Genomic DNA, 25189 nt, shown 5'->3' on the forward strand with positions numbered 1-25189 from the left:
AGAATATAAGCAAAATATCGAAACATAAACAAAACGTGGTTGAATAAAGAAAGTCATAAATATTGCTTTTGCGCGAGAAAAATAACGTTAATTTTGCCGAAAATAGCAGATGAGATTTGAAAGAAAAACTCGATGAATGATTGTTCCGACGGCTGACGTTGCATTTGGATAGCGTAAACTAAATACGCACTAGCCGAACCTCGCAGGTTTGTGTATATATATTGGCAAAAGTTTTCCAGTTTCCTCCATCTATACTAATATTATAAAGAGGCTAGATTTGTATTTTTGTATGTATTGAAATAACTCAAAGACTACTAGACTGATTTCCAAACTTCTTTCACCGTTAAAAAGCTACGTTATCAGTAAGTATGTTACTTATTTTTGACCGACTTCCCAAAAGAAGGAGGTACTCAATTCATCTGTATGTTTTTTTTTAATATGACGCCGAGAAAGTCGCGAGCAACAGGTTGTTTATTAAATCTTTTTTTTATTAACTTCACAAATCTATACTAATCAAGACTTTCAGCAATTTAAATTACAAAGTACGTTTTTAAAACTTTGACAGATAATAAATATGCATTTAAGAAAAACTTAACTAAAAAACTACTTGATATTTAAGTACATAATGTTATTTATTTAATATCGCAAATCAAATATTGATTTACGAATGTGTGTGGCACATTCTTGAATATTTTATAACATAAGCTAAAAATAACTACAATCTGTTCTGATATCGAACACGTGAATAACCTAGTTTTTGCTTCTTGAAGTTTTGTATAGAGCATTATTTAACAGACAAATTATGCTGTATGAAACATGATGCAGTGTCAATTTTAGTGCTACCAGCGCCTTGGTCAAGATTTCTACAACGCTCTCTTTACCATGTTTGGAAAGTGGAGGAGGGGGGTTAACTGGATTAAGTAAGACTGTAATTCCCAGACCTGTGGCGCCACTTTATGTCCAACGCCCTGTTCGGGCGCCCATCGCGCCTAAAACTAACGTAGATACTGAAGATATCAAATGAAATCCTAGTTCAGAGATTTGTTTATCAGAATATTATTATGATGGATGTGAAATAAAAAAACATTCGCAATTCTTGTGATAAAAGTGAATTTTATCTGTGTTGTCATGATATTAATACATCTGGTCTTGCTTTTCGATTCACATGCAATTTTGTTACTTTGTATTAAAACAAATTTTTTACAATCTAACAAATTCAGCAAGATGTTTGATGTATGATAAGATTAGTTAGGGATTTTTCCACTATATCACAAGTTTATAATTTTAAAGATGCTAGCTTTCGCCCGCGAATCCGTTCGCGTGGTATCAAAAACCAAAAGCAAGTAGCCTATGTGTTCTTACAAACTATGATTGAAATGTAGTTATATAGATATTGGCGTAGGCCAAATTTCATTCAAATGCGTTCAGTAGTTTAGGCTACAAACTCTAACAAACTCCATCCATCCAAACTTTCGCATTTATAATATTAGTAAACCCAGCGCTTGACACATATTAGTAACCGTAAGTTTCCATTGACGAAACAATTGTACAAAAACACATTTTCTCTGAATATACTGAGTTTTTCTGCTTCGGCTGTGGAAATCCATGGCAACAGTGATAGTATAATTCTCATTTTCGTTTTCATTTATTTAGTTTCTGACATGACGATTTACGACACATAGTAGGATATGTCTTTCGTTTCATCGTCCATACATTTGAGTTCAAATGTGTGAAGTTATTGCAGCAGATAATTGTGAACAGTTGCATAATTCCTTCAAGCCATTATTAAACTTGACAGAGTACCCCCTAATAGATGTATTTGTAGTATTTGGCTGAAAGCCAAAAGTTTTGTCTTTGCCCATTTGTTGGCATTATATCATAACATTTTTAGAACTTGTACGTGTGACCAATGCACGGAAATTGCTTAAATAAACTAGTGACCCAACATGAGTGGAACGAGATGTTATATCCTGTTTACATTATGCCAGTCCAGCTATCCAAATCAGCACTGGATTACAACTGGAAAAATTGCTCGGTATGGGTTTCAGTGTGGGTTATAATATTTCAGGTTGTAATCCAGCGCTGACTTCGATTCCTGGATTGGAATAGTGTAAACAGAACATATATTAATGGTTTCGTGCACTTTCTTTAAACTGTCGCTTCGCTATTTCTACTACAGTGGGTACTACAGGTGGGAATTTATTATTAAAGGTGGTATTACAAGATCAAGTATTTAAATAATGTAGCAGACGGCTTCCACTTGCAAAATATTCGTCAGTGAGAAAATGTTTAAAATTGTCAACATAATTGCTGAAAAATTTTATGTATTCGTAACTTTGTAATCTGAACAAACAATATGACAATAATGTTACGTTTTACCAACTTACTAGTTATGGGATACATATGTCGATAAATTATTGTCATCGACAATAAGTTGACAAACTAACGTGAATAACCTTTACTTGGAATATGTATTTCTTTTCTTTATTTCAATTATGAGAAAATTATCTAGTGATTTCTTTATCGCGCTAACTTGTATTTTTGTAAACTGGTGTCTGCTTATCTGCTACTTGCTTCATCATTTATAACTTGTAAGAATACTAATTTTCAATTAAAAGTCGTATAACGTAAAAGATCTTACAATTATGTAAAATATCTTACGTTAAAGTATTTGACATTGATCAGCTGAATTTCGAAACCGCATGCAGTCACGACTCAACTGATTATATTTCTTTTTCTTCTGTGATTTAAAGTTATAATAAAAACATACCAATATTTTAATGTCGAATACAAAACTCAAGAAACCGTCTAAAATCTGCTCTACATGCCCTCAGTAACTCGGAGCTTTACTGAATCGAAATGTAAGGTAAGCAATATACGAACTATGTCGATATCGATACACGCGTTTCGATCAAGCGCCATCACTATTTATAACAATGTCAGCCGGTGTCGGCCATCTTGGTTAGTTTATTTGAAAATCGGAAGCCGGCGGAAACGCGCGCGTAATTACGATGTGGGAAATATCTGCGAGAAAAGTACATCACACAATAAACTTGAACTGATTTTTTTCTCTCCAATGTGTTCAGTTTCTCACATCGAATGTGTTTTTGAGAATAATTGATTAGTCTACAAATTTATTCAGGTGAGTAATTTTGAAGATTTCTTTTACGCTTTGTTTAGATTATTTTGTTATGCATTCATTTGATTTCGAGCGTAAATTTTGGCCAGTTGTTTTTGGACTGTGTTCGTATAATCTTGTTAGTGTTTGGTTTGTGGTAAAATTGCTATTTTTGTGTTGTAGATCAGAGTTTTTGTGAAAATATACAAAATTATATATTTTCTTCGTTTTTTAAAATAGTTAAAATAGAGTAATATGGTTAAATTTAAATGTTTCAGTAGTTATTGAGTAATCAATCTATTTTCTCTTAATCGAATAATTATTTATTAAAGATAATATAAGATCCCAATAAGTAATGTGGCTCAGTGGTTTAGACTATCTCGTTAAACCTAAAGGTCAGGGTACAATACTCAAGAAATAGGTAACAAAAAAATCGTATTTACTTTTTTGTTATATCTTTCTTTAATAAATCATAATAATCCTTTAACTTCCAAGAACTACGGAGGAACACCTTAAAAAGTGTTAATAATAAAACTTTTAAAAACACCCCCTTTAAATATCTTAAACTAAAATAAAACTGTTTTGGTGCGAATGATCTTTGTTAATTTTAAATTTTATAATATGTATATCTATCATGTAGTTAAATGAGCTATTTGAAGGAAAAGTTACTTATTAATGTTATTGGTATTTTAAAAAAACGTTTATGATAATTACTGAATTGGGTTATACACTTTTTACATTTCCTTCGCATTCTCGTCAATCTCAGTCTTTTAATAGGACACGTGGCATTGTTTTGGATTGAGTCACGTGTTAACGGACGAAAATCGCATGAAAATCGATTTGATAGTCTTTTCGTACGCCGCACACTAAGAGGAAACAATATGTGAGTTGTTTTCCTTTTTTTTTGTTTTATATTTACGTTATTGACGTTTATTTCCATTTCAATTTTATCTTTAAGTAATTAATTTCGTTCTAATTGATATCATAAGGTTTCAATACAACATCTTCGTAAGCAAAAACTGTAAATAATTGAATACCTGGAAATGACAAAAAAACGTCGTACTTCAAAAGAATGACACTGGTTTCTAGGCCAAGTTTTACTTTTTAAGATTCGAATTGTAGAAAATGAACGTCGTAGAAATTTACATTCTCGTAACAAAAACATTAAAAAGGCTTATATCTATAATTCTATACTATTATAATAAAGCCTAAATACACACTTTGTTGCGTAAGATGTCAGCAATTACGGCATATTCTTGAATAATTATTACTTCAATAAAAAGCCTTACACTTACGTCACGCTTTAGGCTATATATTTTAACAAGATTAAACTTAGGGGGTAAACATATTGGATGAAAACCCTATTGTGGGAAAGGGACCATAAATTGCTGCCAACATCAAGAAAGCAAGATTGCCAAAGTTGTCATGCCATGTCATTTTGACATTTGCTATTGATAATTTGACAAATGTAAGCAATAAAATTAATTTTTTATAGTTTTATGCAGATGAATTCGCACGGGAACAGCTTATAAATATTATGTTGACATACATCGGATGTTATTCTCACATGTTTTTTCAAACCACAACTTCCTAGCCACAAACGTATAAGGTGTACTTGCCTAAGTTCTAGAATGTAGAGTAATTATAATCGAAAGTTATTTTACTCGGAAGTCATGCGAATGGATTTTTTTAATGAAAATGGTACTAACAACGTTTGGTATTTGGGTTGTTATAAGAAATTCATATGTGTTTGTATTCGAAAATAGAACGAACTCAATAGTGGAGGTTAATAATTCAGGATAACCGAATGTAATTGATGGGTCGTCACAAGTATGTGACTTTCACTTTTTATTTGTATTCAAATATGGAATGAGATCCATAAAACGTATTGTACAGTTCAAATAAGAATGCATATGAACCATCGGCTTACTAATCGCGCACGCACACCTTTGACTAAACTATCGCACGACTGTTTAGTAGCGCTTCGATTTATAGAAGTGCGCACATTATTCGACCTTTAGATTTGCAACTAAGTTGAATTGGCTGCTAAACAATCGACAATCGCACGAAAGTTGTGCGATAGTTTATTCAAAGGTATGGACCCGCTCCAATCGTCATAAATCAATGCAAATAGATCAGGAAATGAAAAATTTTCAGAATATATTGGAATTTTTAAGTTGTTGCTAATCGAAAGACTATTGGAACCAGTAGCTTAAAGTTTAAACCGATGTTAGTGCTAGTTTATTAGTGTTTAAAATTCATTCATGAGATTCATTTAAATATATTTTTCCCGACTTTCTTTTTACGTTTACACGTAGGTAGTCTGTCTCGTCAACACTCGTTTTCAGCGGAACTTTCTGCCCCGCACAGCCGCGTGTGGTACGGTCTGTCCTCAGCGGTATTTCCAAACCAATACGACTTAGGGTCCTTCAAGAAGCGAGCCTATCATTTCCTTAAAGCCTTGCAACACATCTGTAGTTCCTCTGGTGTTACGGACCTCCATGGGCGTCATTAACCACCTCGGTGTTCTCGCCGCTCGTTTGCCCCCTTTTATTACAAAAAAAACCGCTCAATTGCAGTCTGTAGCTTAATCTGCTTCAGACTGCACTTGATTGTCATTCGATTCGTATTCTTCCCCATGTATACTATAGTTAGTCGTTATTGATTTTTTTAATTACCAACCAGTTCTATTCAATGAACATATGTTTATGTTACGTCACAATGGAGACAATACGTAACACGTTATGCTTAAAATATGCCAAGTAAACTGTGAGTAATAACTGGTAATGTTATTATAAATGTACAAAAATATTTTATTCCTTTACTTCATACAGTTACGTACAATCTTACTAAAGCGGACGAACCTTTGGCTCAACTATCGCAAAACTGTTGTGCGATAGTCGATTGTTTCGCAGCCTATTCAACTGTTTAGTTGCACAACTAAAAATCGAGTAGAGTACGCATACCATATAAGCTCATAGGAATCAAAGAACGACTAAACAGTTGTGCGATAGTTTTTTTTAAGCTATGCGTGCTTAACGTTGGTAACGTCTGGACGTTTGTAACCAGGTAATTCCAAACAGATTAGCGATCTAGATAAAACTTGAAACATGTCATATATTTAATTGCAGGAGAATGACCAGGTTTCGTAAAATGATTTGTTTTTAATTTTCAAACATTGTTTACTTTAATCTATTTGCCATCTAATGCATGTCAGCAATCACAGCATACTTTTGAATATTTTCTTTTTTTTTTTAAAAAAAAAAGCCCTACACTTACGACACGCTTTAGGCTATAAATTTTACGCTGTTAAATACCATAAACTACAAGCTGCCAACATTAAGGAAGGAAGGTTATTATTGTAACAGTAATTTTGACACTTGCAATTGACAATATGACAAATGTAGACAATAAAATAAAGTTTTTATAATTTATGGGCATGAAGCTGCACGGAAACAGCTAGTCCATAATAAAAATAAATCAATAAATAAAGTATGTTTTATATTAAAATTCTTCCGGCCACGTATATGAGCCACAATTGTTATCTTTCGCATAATGAATAATTGACGAGCCGATGAAATAAACCGGAGTGGGGCAAATGCATTGTTCTGTGAAAGTGAGCAGGTGACGCGGAAAATTATAGCTTCATGATACAAATGACATATCCAGAACTAGTTTTATAAGTGGATTTGTAAAATTGACTTTTTTTAGTTTAATATTCTAAGAACAAAAAAGTTTTTAAAAAGACTAATTGCCTAGCCAGCTACATTTAACCATTCGTTTGTTTTTGGTTTGATAACTTCATAAATTGCGTTTCCTAACTACGTAACTAGAGTTTTATTCCGTTGAAAATTAGGTCAACCTAACACTAATGGATCACTAGGTAACCTATATCTATACTAATATTATGAAGAGGAAAGATTTATATTTTTGGATTTTTGTATGTAGTTTAATAAATCAAAAACTACTTGGCGGATTTCAACAAATCTTACACAGTTAAAAAGCTACATTATCACTAAGTGACATAGGCTATATTATTATTTATTTCTTTTAATTAAACGCGAGCGACAGCTTTTTTTTTGGTGCCAGGGGAAATCTTTCAAACATACCTTGAGCTCAGGGGGAATGCAGGGTTATGTAAAATTTGGCCCATTAAAATCCCCTCGGTGGCTATCCTTTAGTGACTTCTGGAATCTCCAAGGAACACACCGGAACAATCAGACGCGAAAGACAGCTAGTGACAGATTTTATCAGAAAAAATAAATGGAAAGAAACAACCCAGCATAAGTAGATCTAAAAAGAGATGAATTGATGGAAGACTGATAGATCAATTTTAAACAAGAAAACTTGGTCTGCCGACACACATAGTGGCATAAGGACAGGGATATGGTGATGATGAGTTTAGATAAAGACTCATAGACTACCAATTTTATTAGATTCCGTTTATTTTACTAATGCTATAAATGCGAATGTTTAAATGGATGGATGGGTGTTTGTTAGGGTTTGTAGCCTAAACGGCTAAACGAATCTGGATGAAATCTGTATCAGCATAGTCTGGAAAATCATAGGCTACTAGCTTTTGTTTTTTTTAATACCACGCCGACGGAATCGCGGGCGTAAGCTAATATCAAATACACACTAGACTACAGCTTCTTCACGAGAGTTAATAAAAGCAAACTTAGTAATGTGTAAATAAAAGAATCCAAATTAATCAATAAAATACATTAACATTTTAATGCAACTTGATCAAGGTTCGATACATTTCGACTAATTAGTCCGCGCAGCCATGTTTTTCTGAACCTTTCATGTTCGTTTTGTAATCGGTTTTGATACAAATTCTCTATTGCGGTCCGTCTATACACGGTTCCGTTTACACTGGCCATGATTTTGACTTTAGTCACGCAAGGCTTTCAGAGTTATTATTAACTTACACGGTGCACATCACATTAAAAAATGCATGAGACAATTTAATGAAAAAAAAATACTTTAGTCTTTCTATTGTTTCGTTAAATGAATGTTTTAAAAAATATACTGAAAAATCTTTTAATTTTCTTAATAATCTAAAGTATTTTTTATTAGATAAGAGGTTTATTAAGGGCCTACCCAAATGTAAGTACGGAACCTCTGCCTTCGTTTGTCAGTTGAGGGAGTGAGTACTATTGTTTTGAGGTTATGCTTACTGCAACTTCAAGCATATCTTATTCAATCAATTAATTTGAAACGGTGGAAATTATTTTAACCCACATTCAATATAGCTCATTGTGCCAAGGTTGGATGTCGCCTTTGTGGTGAAAGATATATGATACTGATATTATATAATTTTCATTTGGATTCAGGTTTCTGAGACGTAAGATCCTATTTATAATTGAAACTAGCTGTTGCTCTCGATTACGCACATAAAATTAAAAATAATAAAAAGATGTAGCCTATGTTACTCTCTACTAACGTATTTTTTTAATGTCGAAAGAATTTTTAATTCGGGCCAGTAGTTTTTTGTTACAATACATACAAAAATACAAATCTTTCCTCTTTATAATATTGTATAGATTAACTCGATATCGTGAGAGATTTATTCGCGTTTTCTTCAGTGGATCTCCATATGAAAGATGTCAATGTTGTGCAAATATATCTTAAATTAGTTTGTTTCAATCAGTAAGTAGGTTAAATAAAGATCCAGTTATTCGTAAATAACGAAAGAAGTGGTGATTTTTACTGGCCAATATTTACCGTAGTGACTTTATGTTCACGAATCTGTTACTAAATATAAACACTCGATTGTTTATTTTAATTGAATTAATCTTGAAGAGTGAGAAATAAGAAACAAATGACAACCAACTCTTATTCTTTCCTTGTAATATGGATGAAGTCATCTGGAATTATTGTTTTTTAAATAACTAGTTTTTGAAAAAAGAATTGTGTGTTTGGAGATTTGTCATCTTCACTAGAGCTGAGTTAACTGTAACACACGGATAACGACCGATTTTTGTTTGTTAAAAGTATAGAATTTAATGGCAATTTTATTGAGATCTCGATGAAAAGCAGACGAACGACATTAAAATCATTTGTTTATAGCAACCGTACGCCATTGTTTAACAAAAATACACGAAAACATAAATTGGAATGTTTTAACACCTTACTTTCAAAATATGGTACAAAGTGCTTTAAGCGATTGATGGAGTTTGCCAACTGCAATTTAATGACTGCGTGTATTACTAACGTCAATTTATCACCTGAATCAGTCTTTTATTTAGTTTTCAACCCAACAAATACATGAGATATAACGATGAAAATTAGTTTTGAATTGGGCTCTAAATATATAAATCAAATGTATTTGCTCCAATGTCAATTGTATGTAACGAATATTCATGATTAACCTATTATTATAAATATGTAATATATAAAATTGTCAATAGATTTTGTAGACGGTAGAAATACTAGACGAAACGTTTTTAAAAATCGTGACAATAGTATATGGGACGTGACTACATTATTATACTAATAAAAAATACCTTTAAAGTACGTAATAATATGCCTGCAATTGCTATTTATAAGTAATAAAACTTCAAATTGGTGATAAGGAATTAAATTGATTTATTATTCGTGATTTCTTACATTATAATAAAGCTGTTCGGTAAAAGTAAAATCTTTTCTTTCGCGAACTTCCGTAGTGGATAGTTTTGTTTGATGCAATGCTATTTATTTAGGTAAGTAAATATTTTTTATATCATAAAGTGGCAAAGGATCAAGCGGCCACCTGAATCCGCCAAAATAGCGAAGCGGCCGCTAGATAGACATTCGCAATAGCGGATGCGTTGCTTACCTTTAATTGACGGAGGAAACGCACATAAAGAGGATATTTCCCGTTCCTATACATCTTCTCTAGCGTCAAATTCACGTTCCCTTCCCATCCTTTTCCTTCTAAGAAAAGCATGGGAAGGCAATAGGACTAAAGTTGGGCCTCCGGCACCACACTCATGTAAGAGTAATGTTTGTTTTTTCACTAAACAAATTTTTATTTTAAATAACAAGTTTATTTATTCATTCATTTTTTAATTGTTTATTCATATAAATTAAATTGTTCTCTCCCGATTCCGTAGTCAAAATAATAAGTTATTCATAAATTTAATTAAATTTTTACAATTCTAAGTTATAATTTATTTAAACCGATCTAATAAAATCCATTTTTTTCAATACGGTCACTATTCCACACGAAGCTAAATGCCATTTCAATTTATAATTCATAGCATCGAGGTTGTCTTCAGCGTTACAGAATAATTTACCAACAATCGTCTTTACACCTACGCGAAACACTAAGGTGGGGTCCAAGTGAAAGCGATTAAAGGTTTTTAAAATAGATTCTACCCTTAATTGAAGTAGATCCCAAAATCATCTGTTTGCTAAACACGTTACACGATTAGATCTAAAGCAGCACAATATGTGAAAATTCTGACCTCAAGGTAACCGTTGAAAGTAGTTCGGATACCCGAAGTCCTTATTTACTTAATAAGGAGAGATGGGAAGTAATATGAAGTTAATGGATAGGTGGTCTATGCTCTTTTGTGATCAATAAATGAAGAAAGTTGTTGTACAGTATGTATATGTATTTTAGTGGCAAAAGTTCAATGCATTTATTTATAATTAGCTTTCGCCTGTGACTCCGTACGCGTGGTATTGAAAAAAAAACAAAACCAAGTAATCCATGTGTTCTTCCAGACTACCCACTACATCTATATATCAAATTTCATCGAAATCCGTTCAACCGTTTAGACTACAAATTCTAACAAACAGTCATCCATCAAAACTTTCGCATTTATAATATTAGTATGATTAGTAAATATAATTCATAAGCGATATCCTCGCTATAAATCGCACCATACATGAATTCGTGCAGAAAAACGTATCAGTACCACTGTCGAATGAAACTAACTAGAGTAGTGGCAGACTTGTCAGGCGTGGGTGTAATGGTGATTGATGTGCGAGTTCACTTCAGTTCAGGTGATTCTCTAACACATTTAATTCACTACTCAACACGATTGACTACGGTCGATAGTTTTGTGAAAATTAACTATTAATCGCGGTATAAGAGAAGGATGAAGAATAATTAAATGATACAATTTGTAAGTATTAAAAGTGCTATTGCTGGGTCTTTTTGAAGTAACTTTTGGTATTAAATTGAAATCTTACTAACTATATTGATTCTTACTCATGTTATAAACAGTAAAGTTTAAATGGAGGATGGAATGTTAGAGTTTGTAGATTAAACCGCGGAACGGATCTCGATGATATTTGGCATATATATAGAGCATAGTCTGGAAGAATACATAAGCGACTTAATTTTTTTTTTTTAATTCCACGCTACAGAGTCGCGAGCGAAAGCTAATAATATAAAATCTAGGTGGATCACAAGAATAGCTTGAAATTAAAAAAAAATGACGCAACTGTATTAAATTGAAATAAACCATTAAGTAATTGCTTATACGGAGAATAACAGTTAAACCGTTATTTTCAAATAATCATAGGTATTACAAGTTCCGGACTTTCGCTTTTAACTAAATTACAATTGATAAGCAAATGTTTGTTATTTAAATATTTCTGTTAAATGTACTATTACTATGTTATGCGACGAAATGATGGGGACATAAACCAGAAAGTGTTAAGATTAAATGTGGATGGCTACAAAGGAAGAGGAAGACCGAAGAAGGTATGGATGGATTGTGTGAAAGAGGATATGCTTAAGAAAGGAGTGGATTCAGATATGACGGCTGATAGAGATGTATGGAAGAGCAGCACATACTGTGCCGACCCTCCGTAAGGGATAAGGGCAAGTGGATAATGATATTAAATGTACTATTATTACATTAGCTTATACACTTATACACTTCTCTATTATTAATGCGAAAGTTTAGATTGATGGATGTTTGTTAGAGTTTGTAGCCTAAACGGCTGAACCGATATTGATGAATTTTGGCATGTAGAGAATAGTCTTGAAGAACACAAAGGCTACTCACTTTTTTTTAATACCACGCGGACGGAGTCGCGGGCGAAAGCTAGTTATACATAAGCTACTATTGAAATTCTAAAAATTATAATTCTAATTTAATAACTTAAAAAATTCCCGATTTACGTACAAATATTGACGTTATAAAGCAAAAACATATCCTATCTTATAGTGTTAACAATTAATTCCTAAAACATTTTCCTCCGAGGTATTAAATAGCAGTAATCAAGGTGATGACACTAACCATCAGTTATAAAATTGAATACGTCACGGCATAAAAATCAATTACCTAAAACAAATAAAATATTGACAACACTAACTCAAACCATCCCCATACAGCTGATTGACCCACATTGGCCTTCCCTACATTACGGTACACAAATCGATAGTATCATATAGAGCTATATTTAGGTAAATGTTTCTACGGACACGTCCACACGTCGTCAATATGACATGTCATCAATGTCAGAGCATTATGCTTCACACGAAGACAGTGAGACATAGCAATGCAGTACTGCAAACGTTTAAACGCACACTCAAAGATTTGCGTACCGGGGGCCGTGGCATTCTGTGTCGTATCAGGAAGTTTGTGTCAGTTAAGTCGCCAAGTTGGGCACGAGGTTTGGCGACTAGGAAGGTTAACGTCGTATCCAGAAAGTCGCTGTCATCTGTCCTGGCTATAAGTGAAAGTAAATCACAATAATTCATTAACTCTCCTAACAATATCATAAAATTGTCACAAGTTTCTTGTCGACTATCTTGTCAGGTAATTTGTTGTCCTTTCCCATGCCTCAGTAAGTATTACATATTTTCTGACAAAACTACCAACCATAGCAGCGCCGTGCAACAAAGTTCGTCCGTATACAATCAATGCGACGTGTTCTAACAATAGCAATACTGTTATATCTAACTGTTCTGGATTGTGCTGTCCTCGTGTGAAACTATCGTAATAGAGCTGAAGATGCGAATCATACGCTTGATGTAATCATGGGTGTCGTTATAGTGGCATTGTTGATAGTAAATCAATAGCACAGACTGTGTTGTTCCCACGTTTTTACACTATAAATTGAGATTAAATTTTATCTTGATTAGTATTAAAATACATTTAATATTATGTATGAAACGATAAGACAACACGAACCAAACCATGATCCAATGTAATCCAAACAATAACTGATTTATTTAAATCTCTTTTGTGTTATTAGATCAATTTATTTTTCATTGTAACTACAATTTTACCAGATTCTAACAGTATTGCATTTACAATATTTTTTTTTTATTTCTAACAGCAAATTACAATGGAAAATGGTCGTGATCACGAACCGTTCGAAGTTGAAGAGAACAGCGTCAGAAAAGTTATAACGAAACTAAACCAGCGTGCACCGCGCAGAGCTTTGGAACAGTTGGACAAATTTGGTCGGGGATTAGGAAAAGTCAATCAAATCCCAGGGCAGAGACTGGACGATCAAGCTGTACTCGATAGGATAACATTTGAAAGTGAAAGAGTTACCGGAAGCCATAGCGAAGCATCTTCTAGAAGGAATAGCGACGACGGAGGTAGAGCTAAAAAAGAAGTTATTCGTGATGGTATGACATTTCAACTATGTAGAAAAATGGTGTTATAATTTTATCTAGTGATAGTGAATATGAATATGAAGGGCTACATTGTAAGGGTACGATAAAGAAGAAATATAATTCTAGACTTATCCATAGGTGAATTGCGTGAAAGAATGGAACAAGAACAGTAAAAAAAACCATACTCATTTGTAACTCACCTTGATAATTCTGGTTAAAGAAGATTATCTTTATAAACGATACTTAGTAACTATAAATTATCTTACTACAAATTGCTCTTACATCATTCATAATGTAAAACAAAGTCCATTATAATAATTTTAGATTTTAAAATACCTTTCTTCTTACCGTTTTGTACTTTTATAGATGGGACAGTTTCGGAGCCACCAACAGCTAATACAAGAAATCATAACGCTTGGGACAATCTAAATAGTTCAACATCAACAACAAGAACAGAACTCAGTGTATCTGAAAATGGGAACGATGATCAGGTTAGAGTTCACTGTAGTGAAACTAAACTTGCAATAAAAGAAACAAATAGAATAAAAAGAAATCTTTATATATTAGAACATTTTTAAAACGAAGGTTAAAGTCTTAGTGGCTTTACATCAAGTTTAGATCTTGTGATACATACATAAATTACACGTGGGAACGTCGTGTCGTTCATCACAATTAGACGAAGTAACTCAAATGTAGTAATAAATAGGCCCTAACACTGGTCACGACTAATAATGTGATTGTTTGGCATTATTTAAAAAAAAGAAAAAATCGCACTAAAGAAACAAGGATGACAGTCCAAAAAAAGTTAGTTTTATAAATAGAATCTTAACGGTATGTTTAATGATAGGATTTACCAATGTCAACCTAACTTTTTGTATTATCAAATCAGTGAAATGCATAAGATTTAAGGAAACGTTTGTTTTTTCGCTTGCTACCACACATGTGAATAACTTTACTTACCTTCCACTAGCATCACAATAGACTTCACCGTCGAAGCCATGAGACATCACTGCCAGGCACTCCACTACACCTCCAACCTCCTTGGCGGTCATCCGACAATCTCGCCCCGGAATCAGCATTCGGAACATCACTAGCCGACATCATGGAGAGTCCTGGAAACAAGGTATTTGAAGTTTTTTATTCATAAGTATATTAAGGATTTGGATATCAAGAAATAATGTACTTGGAATACATTTAAAAATAGCATTATTAAAACAGATTTAAAGAGTTGGAAATCTGAAATATTTGCGTTACACATTTTGCAATTTTCTTGATGTATGATTTCAATTATTGCATCACGAAGTTCAAAATAGCTTTTTCTATGCAAAAAATACGAATAACGAGAGAAACGCAAGCACAGTGAACAAAAATTTTCAATACAATGCTGCATACATTACAATTAATTGGTGATCTTATTTCTTACTAATATTATAAATGTTCTTCTTACTAAATTTATTAATGAAGGTTTAGTTAGAAGTATCAATGGATGATGTTTTATAGTTTACAGCCTAAACGGATGAACGGATCTCGTTGAAATTTGGCATAGATGTAGAACATTATCTAGAAGAACACATAGGCTACTAATTAAGTTTTTTTTTTAAATCCGCGCGGACCGAGTCGCGGGTGATAGCTAGTTGAAATATACATCGGAGATTTGATATTTCAGACTATACCCTTTGTGGAGCCAGGTGATAAAAAGGTATTAAAATGTATTCGTTACGTACAAGTGTTCGTTTGATGTAATTATTACGTTTATTAATGCAAATGTTTGTCTCGAAATGAATTTAAGGTTAACAACGTCTTTGTGTTTCGTGTATTATTTTTTAGTTTCGCCAATGTTTTGTTGTGAAGTAAAATTTTGTGCGGCTTCTGTATTTGTACGTGTTGTGATTTTCTGATCTTCGAATTTTTGATGTTAACATTCTACACTGTTTTCTAAAAGCTTTTGTCTTTGATAGCAAAGGGGAAGACATTCGGCTGTAGTAAAGACATCTCTATAATCGAGTAACCTTTGGTCTACATAGAATATAATGTAATATTTCGTATTCAGATGAAAAAATCGGGATGCGTTATTAGTGCGAAGTACCTATTTGTCTGTGTTTAGATATATCTCCGAGATGACCTAAGAACAAGTTCGCGAGACAGTTCCGAAGAGCGTCGCTACCGAGGCTGGAGGCTCGTGAAAAACGTGACGTCAGCCGCCGGAGCCTTCTCGCCTAAATTCAAGCAAGGTCTATCCACACAACCTGCCACTCCAATGCCTAGTTTTCAGGTATTATATCTCTTTCAAATAAAAAATCCTTGATTTTTTTGGTTGTAAATTAAAATGCATCTTTTTCAGTCCAAGTCAGACAGTAAGAGTTCGGATTATGCAAATACAGATGACAGAAAAGACTCGGTGCCAAAATATTTCAACGAAAAAGATGATAACGTAGGAGAAACAAATCCAGAAGTAAGATACTCGACGACTTTATTTAATCATATAATACAGTAAATGCAATCTATTTTAACAACATTTAACCATAAAAATAAAACCTGAAGATAGAAAATAAAATAAGTGTTAAAAAACCCGTTAAATTATTCCAGGGACTTGATCCTGACTCCTTGATGTTTAGAGACGGGAGACGCAGGATTGACATGGTTCTGGCTTATGAGGAGGAAGATTATGGAGTTATGACGGAAGCTGAAGCCAAAAAGAGAGATCATAGAAAAATATTTCAAGTGAGATTAAAATAGCAATTTCAATGAGAAAATCAACTGGAGAATTCTTACATAAGTTTGAATTACTATAATTTGTTTCAGGAGAATCTGATAAAAGAAGGTCTGGAGTTAGAATTAGAAAATAAATGTCTATCTTTTGATGAGAAAACGTGGTTTCTAAAGATACACATACCTTGGAAGACTGAAATAAGACTAGCAGAAGTTATGGGAATGAAATTACCAACCAAAAGATTTATAACAATTTCCGTAAGAGCTTGGGTAAATTTAATAATCTCTGTTCTATCTTTCTTCTAATTTTCCAAAAACAACTTTTATTTCTCAGATATTCTATTTTAACAAAAGAGTTGATTATATGATTTAATAATGGGCATATTTCTTTATTTCAATAATTTCTACGTAATAGTTTTCTGTACTAATATTTATTTATTACGTAAAATAAATTGATATAGAGAAAATTATGTATTATGATTGAAATTATGTAAACTCTGTCATTTTAGTCTGAAGAGAAAATAACAGAAAAGGAAAGAAAATGGTACTCAAAATGGCGAAGAAAATGGAAGCAACTCTACGAATATGAACATAGTCGAATAGAGCCGGAACCCTCATTTTATGCTGCAACCGAACAAAAAGGAGTCCGAAGAGAAGAACAGTAAGTATCTACTTCCATGTCCTGCAATAATTGTAGTAGTTACAAGTAGTCGTGAGTAATTGTTGCGAGTCGTGGGTTCGATTGTTACTGGCACTAGTTACTAAGCGATGTAATTGTAGGTTTACTCTTTCATAGGTTCCTAGTCAAAGATCGCCACACGCAATTCTCTCCTGCGCAAAGAAGTATGTTAGTTATGCAGATATTACTTAGAGCAAGATATGACAGTATTGAAACTAAGGTATTCAAATTATCTTTCTTGTTTTCTTGCTATTAAAAATGATAAGCCTTACATTTTGCATTAACAATTTATTTTACTGCTTCTAGATGGGTATTCGCAGATTACTTAACGATGGCACTTACCTCGCTTGCTTTCCTCTCCACGAGGGACGCTATGACCTCGACAGTCCAGATGGAAGTACTACAGATAGACGGGTAATAATTAAATTTGTATAAATTATTACTACTACTTTCCACAAAAAATGGAGTAGTCTTGCAAGCATTGAAAGACTTCTCGTTGAAAAGAGTATATAGAAGACTTACTCAAAAACACTCATCGAACTGAAATTAAGAAGTAATAATTTTTAACACTAGTATTTTATACTCGTAAACCAATTTTATTCTATTATTCTATACGTATAGAACTACAGTTTAAAGTTAATGTTGTATCCTTCAGTTACTCTATCTGGAATGGGCTCGACCTTGCAAGTGGTACAAGAAGCAGCCGCTGTGGCTCGTCCGGCGATACTTCGGCGACAAGATCGGTCTCTACTTCTGCTGGCTCGGCTTCTACACCAAGATGTTGTACGCACCCGCCATCGTTGGCACTTTGTGCTTCTTGTACGGGTTAGCCAGCATGGAATCGGACGATAACATTCCTAGGTATTGTTTATAATTTTGTTTCTTTTTAATTTCTAAGACGTTCTCATCGAACAGTAATATGGTAATTTTACGGCGATTAAGATCATTCTTGAATCAGCCGTCACACTTATATTAGGCATACTTATCTTCTTTTAAGAAGATTATAACAAAATTTAAATAGAAGTATACTTTCAGCAAGGAGATATGCGATGCCAGTGGGCCAGGCAACATAACACTATGCCCGCTCTGCGATAAAGCGTGCCAGTACCAAAGGCTGTCGGACTCCTGTCTTTTTGCCAAATTATCATATTTATTTGATAACCCAGCTACAGTGTTCTTCGCTATATTTATGTCTTTTTGGGGTAAGTTGTAATTTTAATATAACTTTTCTTTTTATAACTTGCTTATTGTGTAAACTTGAAAATTAACATTTATTGGACATAAATCTGTTTTATTCTTCAAAGGTTTTATTTATATTTTTCAGCAACAACATTCCTAGAGCTATGGAAGAGAAAGCAATCAGTATTGCGTTGGGAATGGGACTTAGGGGGTGTCGATCAAGTAAGGAACTTACCTTTATTATCATAAGTAAAAACTAAAAATTAAAATATAGGTACTCGTGTACGTAAATTACTATCGCACAGGGGTCCCGAAGTTCTCAAAACGATAAGTTGTAGAGACTCTTCGTGTAATTTTACGAGTAGCTTGAGCTAGTTTTGAGAAAACTTAAGAAAGATGGTTTATATTTACCGTTTTACTATTATGTGGATATAAGTGTGAAAGGAAAAGTTTTTAATAGATTTGCCTGATACTACTGTCGGAAATGCAATAGACAGGATATTTTACGTGAAATAAAATATCTCATTTGATTACTTCTAGGATGAAGAGCCACGTCCTGAGTTCGAGACATCAGTGAAGACATTCCGAACCAACCCGGTGACGCGCGAGAAGGAGCCGTACTTGCCAGGCTGGCAGAAGACCATGAGATACGTCGCTACAAGCTCCGCTGTCTTATTTATGGTAAGACAATGACAGAAAAATATTTATTTACCGCCTATACTACTTTTTTAATCCTTTAATTCTTTAATTTAATACAATAAGTTGATTAAAGGTGATGAAAATACACTATAAAAATGTAATCGTAGTTAGCTGTTATAAGTAAGGACCAGTAGGTAAAATGACCAACTTCAGAAATAGATGAGCATAAGTTAGAGAGATTATGGCCATATAAATAATGGATGCTTTTTATAAGGTTTTTGTTCACAGATCACGATAGTAATGGGAGCAGTATTGGGTACCATCATATACCGGATCTCAATGGTATCCGTTATTTACGGAGGAAGTGGATTTTTCATTAAAAAGCACGCAAAAATATTCACAACCATGACTGCTGCTGTTATTAATTTAATAATTATTATGATTCTCACAAGGGTATGTACTAAACTACTTACTGCTAGACTTTTAATAGGTATTTATGTCCATACTAAGATGCTTAAATTCGTATTATTCCCAACTGTCACCCCGCTATGTCCCAAAGTCAGAATAAAAAGTTTAATGTCCCAACTATTAGTCCCACTAACACTAATAAAGTGACAGATGGAACCGTTATGAAATAAAATAAGTTCCAACCGCACCCTCGTCCCAAAAGGTGCTATGGATGGAACTTTTTATTCTCAACTGTCTCAACATGGGGACAGAGCGGGGTGACGGTTGGGAATAATCCTTGAATTCCTTGTACTGTAACGTAAAGTAACGTGCTATAATTGAGTTTTTGAATTATTTTTTCTATTTTTAGTTATATTCGAGGGTTGCTGTTTATTTAACAAATATGGAGAATCCTCGAACGCAGACTGAATATGAAGACTCTTATACCTTTAAAATATTCTTTATCGAATTTATGAATTACTATTCATCGCTTATCTACATTGCATTCTTCAAGGTAATCATCAAACGTTACTGAATCTGTTTAAAAATTGCATTTAGTTTAAGATTGCTTAATAATTGATGTTCTAACTATTAAAGGGTCGTTTTTACGACTACCCCGGCGACGATCAAGCTCGCAAGTCGGAATTTTTGAAGTTAAAAGGCGACATTTGCGACCCCGCGGGCTGCTTGTCGGAGTTGTGCATACAACTGGCTATCATCATGGTTGGGAAGCAGTGCTTCAACAATTTCTTAGAACTTGGTTTTCCGTGAGTATTTACTTTTTATCGACATTCTAAATATTGGATTTTTTTTTAATTTAAGACTAGTTGTTGCTCGCGACTCCGCCCTCGTGGAAATAAAAATTGTAAAAACATATAGCCTATGTTACTCAATGATAATGTAGCTTTCTAATGAAGAAAGAATTTTTGAAATTGGTCCAGTAGTTTTAAGGTTATTTCAATACATACAAAAGTCCAACAACACAAACTTTCCTCTTTGTATTATAATATTAGTATAGATTATTTATTATGATTTTATGTGACAACTGTTCCCTATAATGGTTTGCACTATCCATGCTTACTTATTAAACTTAAGGCAAACTCCAACTGACACCATCTACTTTAAGTAATAAAAAAAACTTACTTTAATATCAGTCCTTGTTTATTCCAGCAAGCTCCACAACTGGTGGCGCCAGAGGTCCCACCGCGCGGTAACAAGAGACCCCAGCAAGCCACACATGGCATGGGAGCAAGACTACCACTTGCAGGACCCAGGACGACTCGCGCTCTTCGACGAGTACCTTGAAATGAGTACGCTTTAGTGAAATTATAAAGAAATACATTTAAATCGCTTCTAGGAAAATATTTTTTGTCAGTATCACAAACTGGTCTATTGTTTCAGTTCTCCAGTACGGCTTCGTAACATTATTCGTGGCGGCATTCCCCCTGGCGCCGCTGTTCGCATTGCTCAACAACATCGCAGAGATCCGTCTGGACGCGTACAAAATGGTCACACAAGCAAGAAGACCTCTCGCTGAAAGAGTAGAGGATATCGGAGCTTGGTAAGTATCGTAAAACAAAGAAATGAATGGCAAAATGAATTATCTACACTTTTTTCTGCAAGCATTTGTTATTTCCTCGGTTTTGTAGTACAAAATAGCATTGTTACCTCCTAAAACTTAGCGCTTTTTCATTTCAGGTATGGAATACTAAGAGGAATAACGTATGCAGCGGTTGTTTCTAATGTAAGTACTTTACTACATTCCCAGTTCATTTCCTTGCTAGCTCCGTATCTTAATTTTTTCAAATGGCAATCATATTATGTGTATTTAACTGATTTATTCTAAATTCTATTTTTTTTATAATTGTGTTTTGTGCAGGCATTCGTCATAGCATACACAAGTGACTTCATCCCTCGCATGGTCTACAAGTACGTCTACTCGCCGGACTATACATTGGCTGGTTACATCGATCATTCATTATCATGTAAGAATATTTTTTTTCTAAGATCCCACTTTTTGAACCTTACGCTAACCAGCAGGAAGTAGAGATGGGGAGGTTCCTTATCACCATCGATTTACAAGTTTTATAAAAGATTTTTTCTCTCAAATATTTGTAACTCTTCTATTAAATAGTTTATTGAGTAGGTTATTCCATAAAACAAACGTAACACTGATCATCACTACATCATCATCAATCTCGTTCAGTTTTCTGCTAAACATTCGCTTTCCCTAGTATCTCAGTAACTAAACATCTCTTCACAAGTTTACAAGAACTGAAAGTATATTTGTATGTATATCAGTATTCAACACATCGGACTACCGCGAGGACTGGGGCGCGGACGAGAACGAAGTGGACCCTGCGACGTGCGCCTACCGCGGCTACCGCAACCCGCCGCAGCACGCGGAGCCCTACGGCCTCTCGCCGCACTACTGGCATGTGTTCGCAGCCAGGCTTGCCTTCGTTGTCGTCTTCGAGGTAAGAAAACAGAAATTCCTATTGTTATTCACGGTAAACAATTACTTGTTGCATGCACAGAAACATGTGATCTCATTTATTTTAGAACGATAACATTTTTGTGTGAATATTTGCTGACTCCTAATTACTAACCAGGATGATGCTAATTTTCCTTCCCTGATCTATTTTGTGAGTCAACACATCCAAGGAACAGATTAACCAAGATTCTAAATTGAGTTATCCGGTCACCGGATAAACGTTAATTATACACTAAACAGAGAAACTGCGAAAGGAAAAGAGACATTCAATTGTTATCGTTATACAAGACAAAGAGTATGGTTACATTAGACAAACATTGCGACAAAAAAGCTGTATCTTCTATGACATCACTAAGAGATGCAAATCTTTTCAATAAATCTTCGTTTACAGCACGTGGTGTTCGGTCTGACCGGTCTGATGCAACTATTCATACCCGACGTGCCGACGGAGCTGCGCACGCAGATGCAACGCGAGGCATTGCTGGCTAAAGAGGTTAAATATGAACATGGCAGACGACGTCTCTCCACTGAATACAGGCAACTGATCGCCCAGAAGAGTGACATTGGTGGTGAGGATTAACAACGACCTGTCCCGTGCGGCTTCATCCGCATGAAATTATAAAAACTATATTTTATTGCTTACATTTGTGACATTTTCAATTGCAAATGTCAAAATTCAAATGCACAAATAACAACAAAGTTCTTTGACATTGGTTAACAATTACGGTAACCATGAAGACCTTGCTTTTAGATGACAGCTTGTAGTTTTTATCCCTTTCCCGTTTGACGGTTTTTTTCCTAATTACTTACTTCCTAAGTTTTATAGCGTGAAAATATATAGCCCAAAGCCTGTCGTAAGTAGGCCTAATTATTAAAAAATGAATTAATTAAAAATATACCGTGATTGCTAACATCCTACATGACTAAGTAGTGTGTGTTTACGCTTTATTATATTAGCATAGATGTACTTAACCACCAATGGAGATTAGACGTTATTGCATACAGATATGAACTAGATACCATATTTACAATCTGAAAAACTGACTGTCTTTAGTATAACTTCTAGGGAGACATCTTTTTCAATCCATTTTTTCTTTCTACTGTAATGTACAATTCGTAAGGCATAAAGTTTAACTTAAAATATGATAATAGAGGGCGTGATGTAGTCAGTATGAAGTGACCGTCATTTAATAATCTTTTGGCAATGCATGTCCATCTAGAACCTGAGAAAAAAATGTTTCCCGAACTTATTAATAGACAAATATAACTTTCTTTACCATTTCAGATAGGCCTAGTGGGAGTTGGTTGCGTCGAACATCAAGAGCATCGGACGGCCTTGACGCACACGTGGCAGTTGTTCAAAGACCCTCCTCGCCGACAATAACGCATTGATGTCACAGTAATTTTAACAGTGGTAGAGCCCGCTTTAACATCTTCGCACGAATGTACCGGCTCGCCCGGTGTAATACCGTGACCACACAGAAGACAGCCGTGAAGTGGGTGCAATTCCGCGTTTCGTCTGATGTGTGCGGTGCCGGAGGCCCAACTGTAATTCGTTTTCTCATAAGACCCTCTTCCCACCCTTTTTCTCATAAGAATAGGATGGAAAGGGAAGACGCATAGAAGGAGGAAATATCCTCTTTATGTGCGTCTCCTCCTTCGTCGATTAAGGGTAGGCAACTCATCCGCTATCGCGAATGTTTATGGGCAGCGATCGCTTCGCGATTTTGACAGATTCAGGTGGCCGATTGCTCGTTTGCTACCTTATAATGTAAAAAAAAATACTAGCTCTTCAGTAAAATGGAATTCTTCATTTACACATATATTGCTATCCCTTACATTCTTCATGATGAAAACAGAGACAGTATGCAATCACATGTCACGTCAGTGGAAAACAACAGTTATGCATACCAAAAGTTTAGAATAAATGTTCCTTTCTGTTTGATTGCTTTTTTGTTAGATGTGTAGCGTGTTGTTTAATTATATTTTCCTATAAGATTGCATTTCTTTAAAGAGGCTTTTAATATTTACGTAAAGGATTTATTTAAGTTAATTGTATTCATAATTTATTTGATTCTTTAAATATTAATTTCCTTCAGTAGTTGTTTAATTATTTTAAAATTTCAACGCAGTGGTGCCAACCTATAATTTTTTACAGCATTTGCATGCACGTTATCTTTTTGTTTTTAGTAGATTGCCACAACACGTAGATATAATGGGGTGAATAATTTCACTATAATGTAAATAATTAACGCAAAACCAGTGATAAGGCACAGAGACATTTTATTATTGGTATTATATAGGTAGTTTAAATTATTTTGGCAATGGTAAATCCAAAGCCATAACAATTTTTACGATGAACTAGGAAAATTTATGAGAACGTACACGACGTGAAAATTTTAGTTTGATTAATAGATAAATTAAAGTAAAGATTTTGGTATTTTTCGTAACGTCTATTAAAAATTATGATACGTTAAGCGATTTTTTGTGATTTTATTAACAACCAAAATTAACTGAACTATCTATACCTCCATAAAGAAAAGTATTTTAGTAAGTGATATTGTTGAATCCGATGGGTCCAAAATTTTAATAATTCAAAAAATTATTAAATAGTCACATAAAATTGATTGAATAAAACTACTTGTCTAAATTGAATTTGAATTATATATTATTACTATAAGTTAAGAGACTTTTTTTTTAATATTTGCTCTATCTTTATTTATATAATCTATCTCTCTTTTAGCTCTACTGTTCAATAGTTACTTATGCACTTAATTACGTAAATTTAAAATAAGAAACGTGTTTGTCCAAATATAAATGTGATACTAGTTACTTGTATTATTATTTATAAAAAAAAGAAAGTCAGAATGAGGAATCTCGGTTATTAATAAGTATTTCTTGATTATAGTTCTAATTATTCATACATACTCGATGTTCTTGAAATAAATGAATGAAAATATTTTTATTCGTTTTCAATTGTTTTTCACTTTTTTAGTTAAACGTAGAGGCATAAATAGTACATTTTTCTTATCCATTACTGTAAAGTTTTTTTTAATAATCATAAGACTACGAAATAATTTCCTTGTATCATATTCAATAACCAATTTATGTATTTCATTCCTTTACACAATGATAAAATAAGTTTATTAGTTGTATGTAAAACCACTATAGATAACCTACAGACCTCGCTATAAAAACATACAAATTTGTTAGTTTAAACGGCCTATGTTTTACTCGTTTTTATCATGAAAAATTACCAGACATCGAGTTGATAATAAAACGAATACTTTGCTTCAATCATGATTTATACAAATGAGTTTATGAGATTTAAGAAATCCATTTACAAACCAT

The 25189-nt window shown here is 33.7% G+C and overlaps 1 protein-coding gene across 3 annotated transcripts; it reads left to right on the forward strand.

Annotated features, from left to right (window-relative positions):
• Positions 1 to 2961: 2961 nt before the first annotated feature.
• Positions 2962 to 23315, forward strand: LOC106107466 (anoctamin-9-like). 3 transcript variants are annotated; one of them, XM_013288330.1, is made up of 25 exons: positions 2962 to 3142; positions 13406 to 13703; positions 14058 to 14182; positions 14662 to 14814; positions 15796 to 15963; positions 16033 to 16143; positions 16278 to 16412; positions 16494 to 16670; positions 16910 to 17061; positions 17197 to 17299; positions 17386 to 17493; positions 17735 to 17940; positions 18115 to 18281; positions 18404 to 18480; positions 18799 to 18939; positions 19186 to 19350; positions 19715 to 19858; positions 19942 to 20111; positions 20515 to 20654; positions 20746 to 20905; positions 21043 to 21088; positions 21224 to 21329; positions 21646 to 21821; positions 22230 to 22407; positions 23124 to 23315. In XM_013288330.1, exons 2-25 carry the CDS (start codon positions 13415 to 13417, stop codon positions 23228 to 23230), a joined length of 3504 nt encoding a protein of 1167 aa, XP_013143784.1. In that variant the 5' UTR covers positions 2962 to 3142; positions 13406 to 13414; the 3' UTR covers positions 23231 to 23315. The 3 variants fall into 3 exon arrangements, with proteins under 3 accessions (XP_013143784.1, XP_013143785.1, XP_013143786.1); XM_013288331.1 differs by having other exon boundaries at positions 16494 to 16658; XM_013288332.1 differs by having other exon boundaries at positions 22230 to 22331; positions 23124 to 23311.
• Positions 23316 to 25189: the final 1874 nt, after the last annotated feature.

Source organism: Papilio polytes, unplaced genomic scaffold, assembly GCF_000836215.1.
Source record: "Papilio polytes unplaced genomic scaffold, Ppol_1.0 DF822067.1, whole genome shotgun sequence".
In the NCBI taxonomy this organism is placed as follows: domain Eukaryota; kingdom Metazoa; phylum Arthropoda; class Insecta; order Lepidoptera; family Papilionidae; genus Papilio; species Papilio polytes.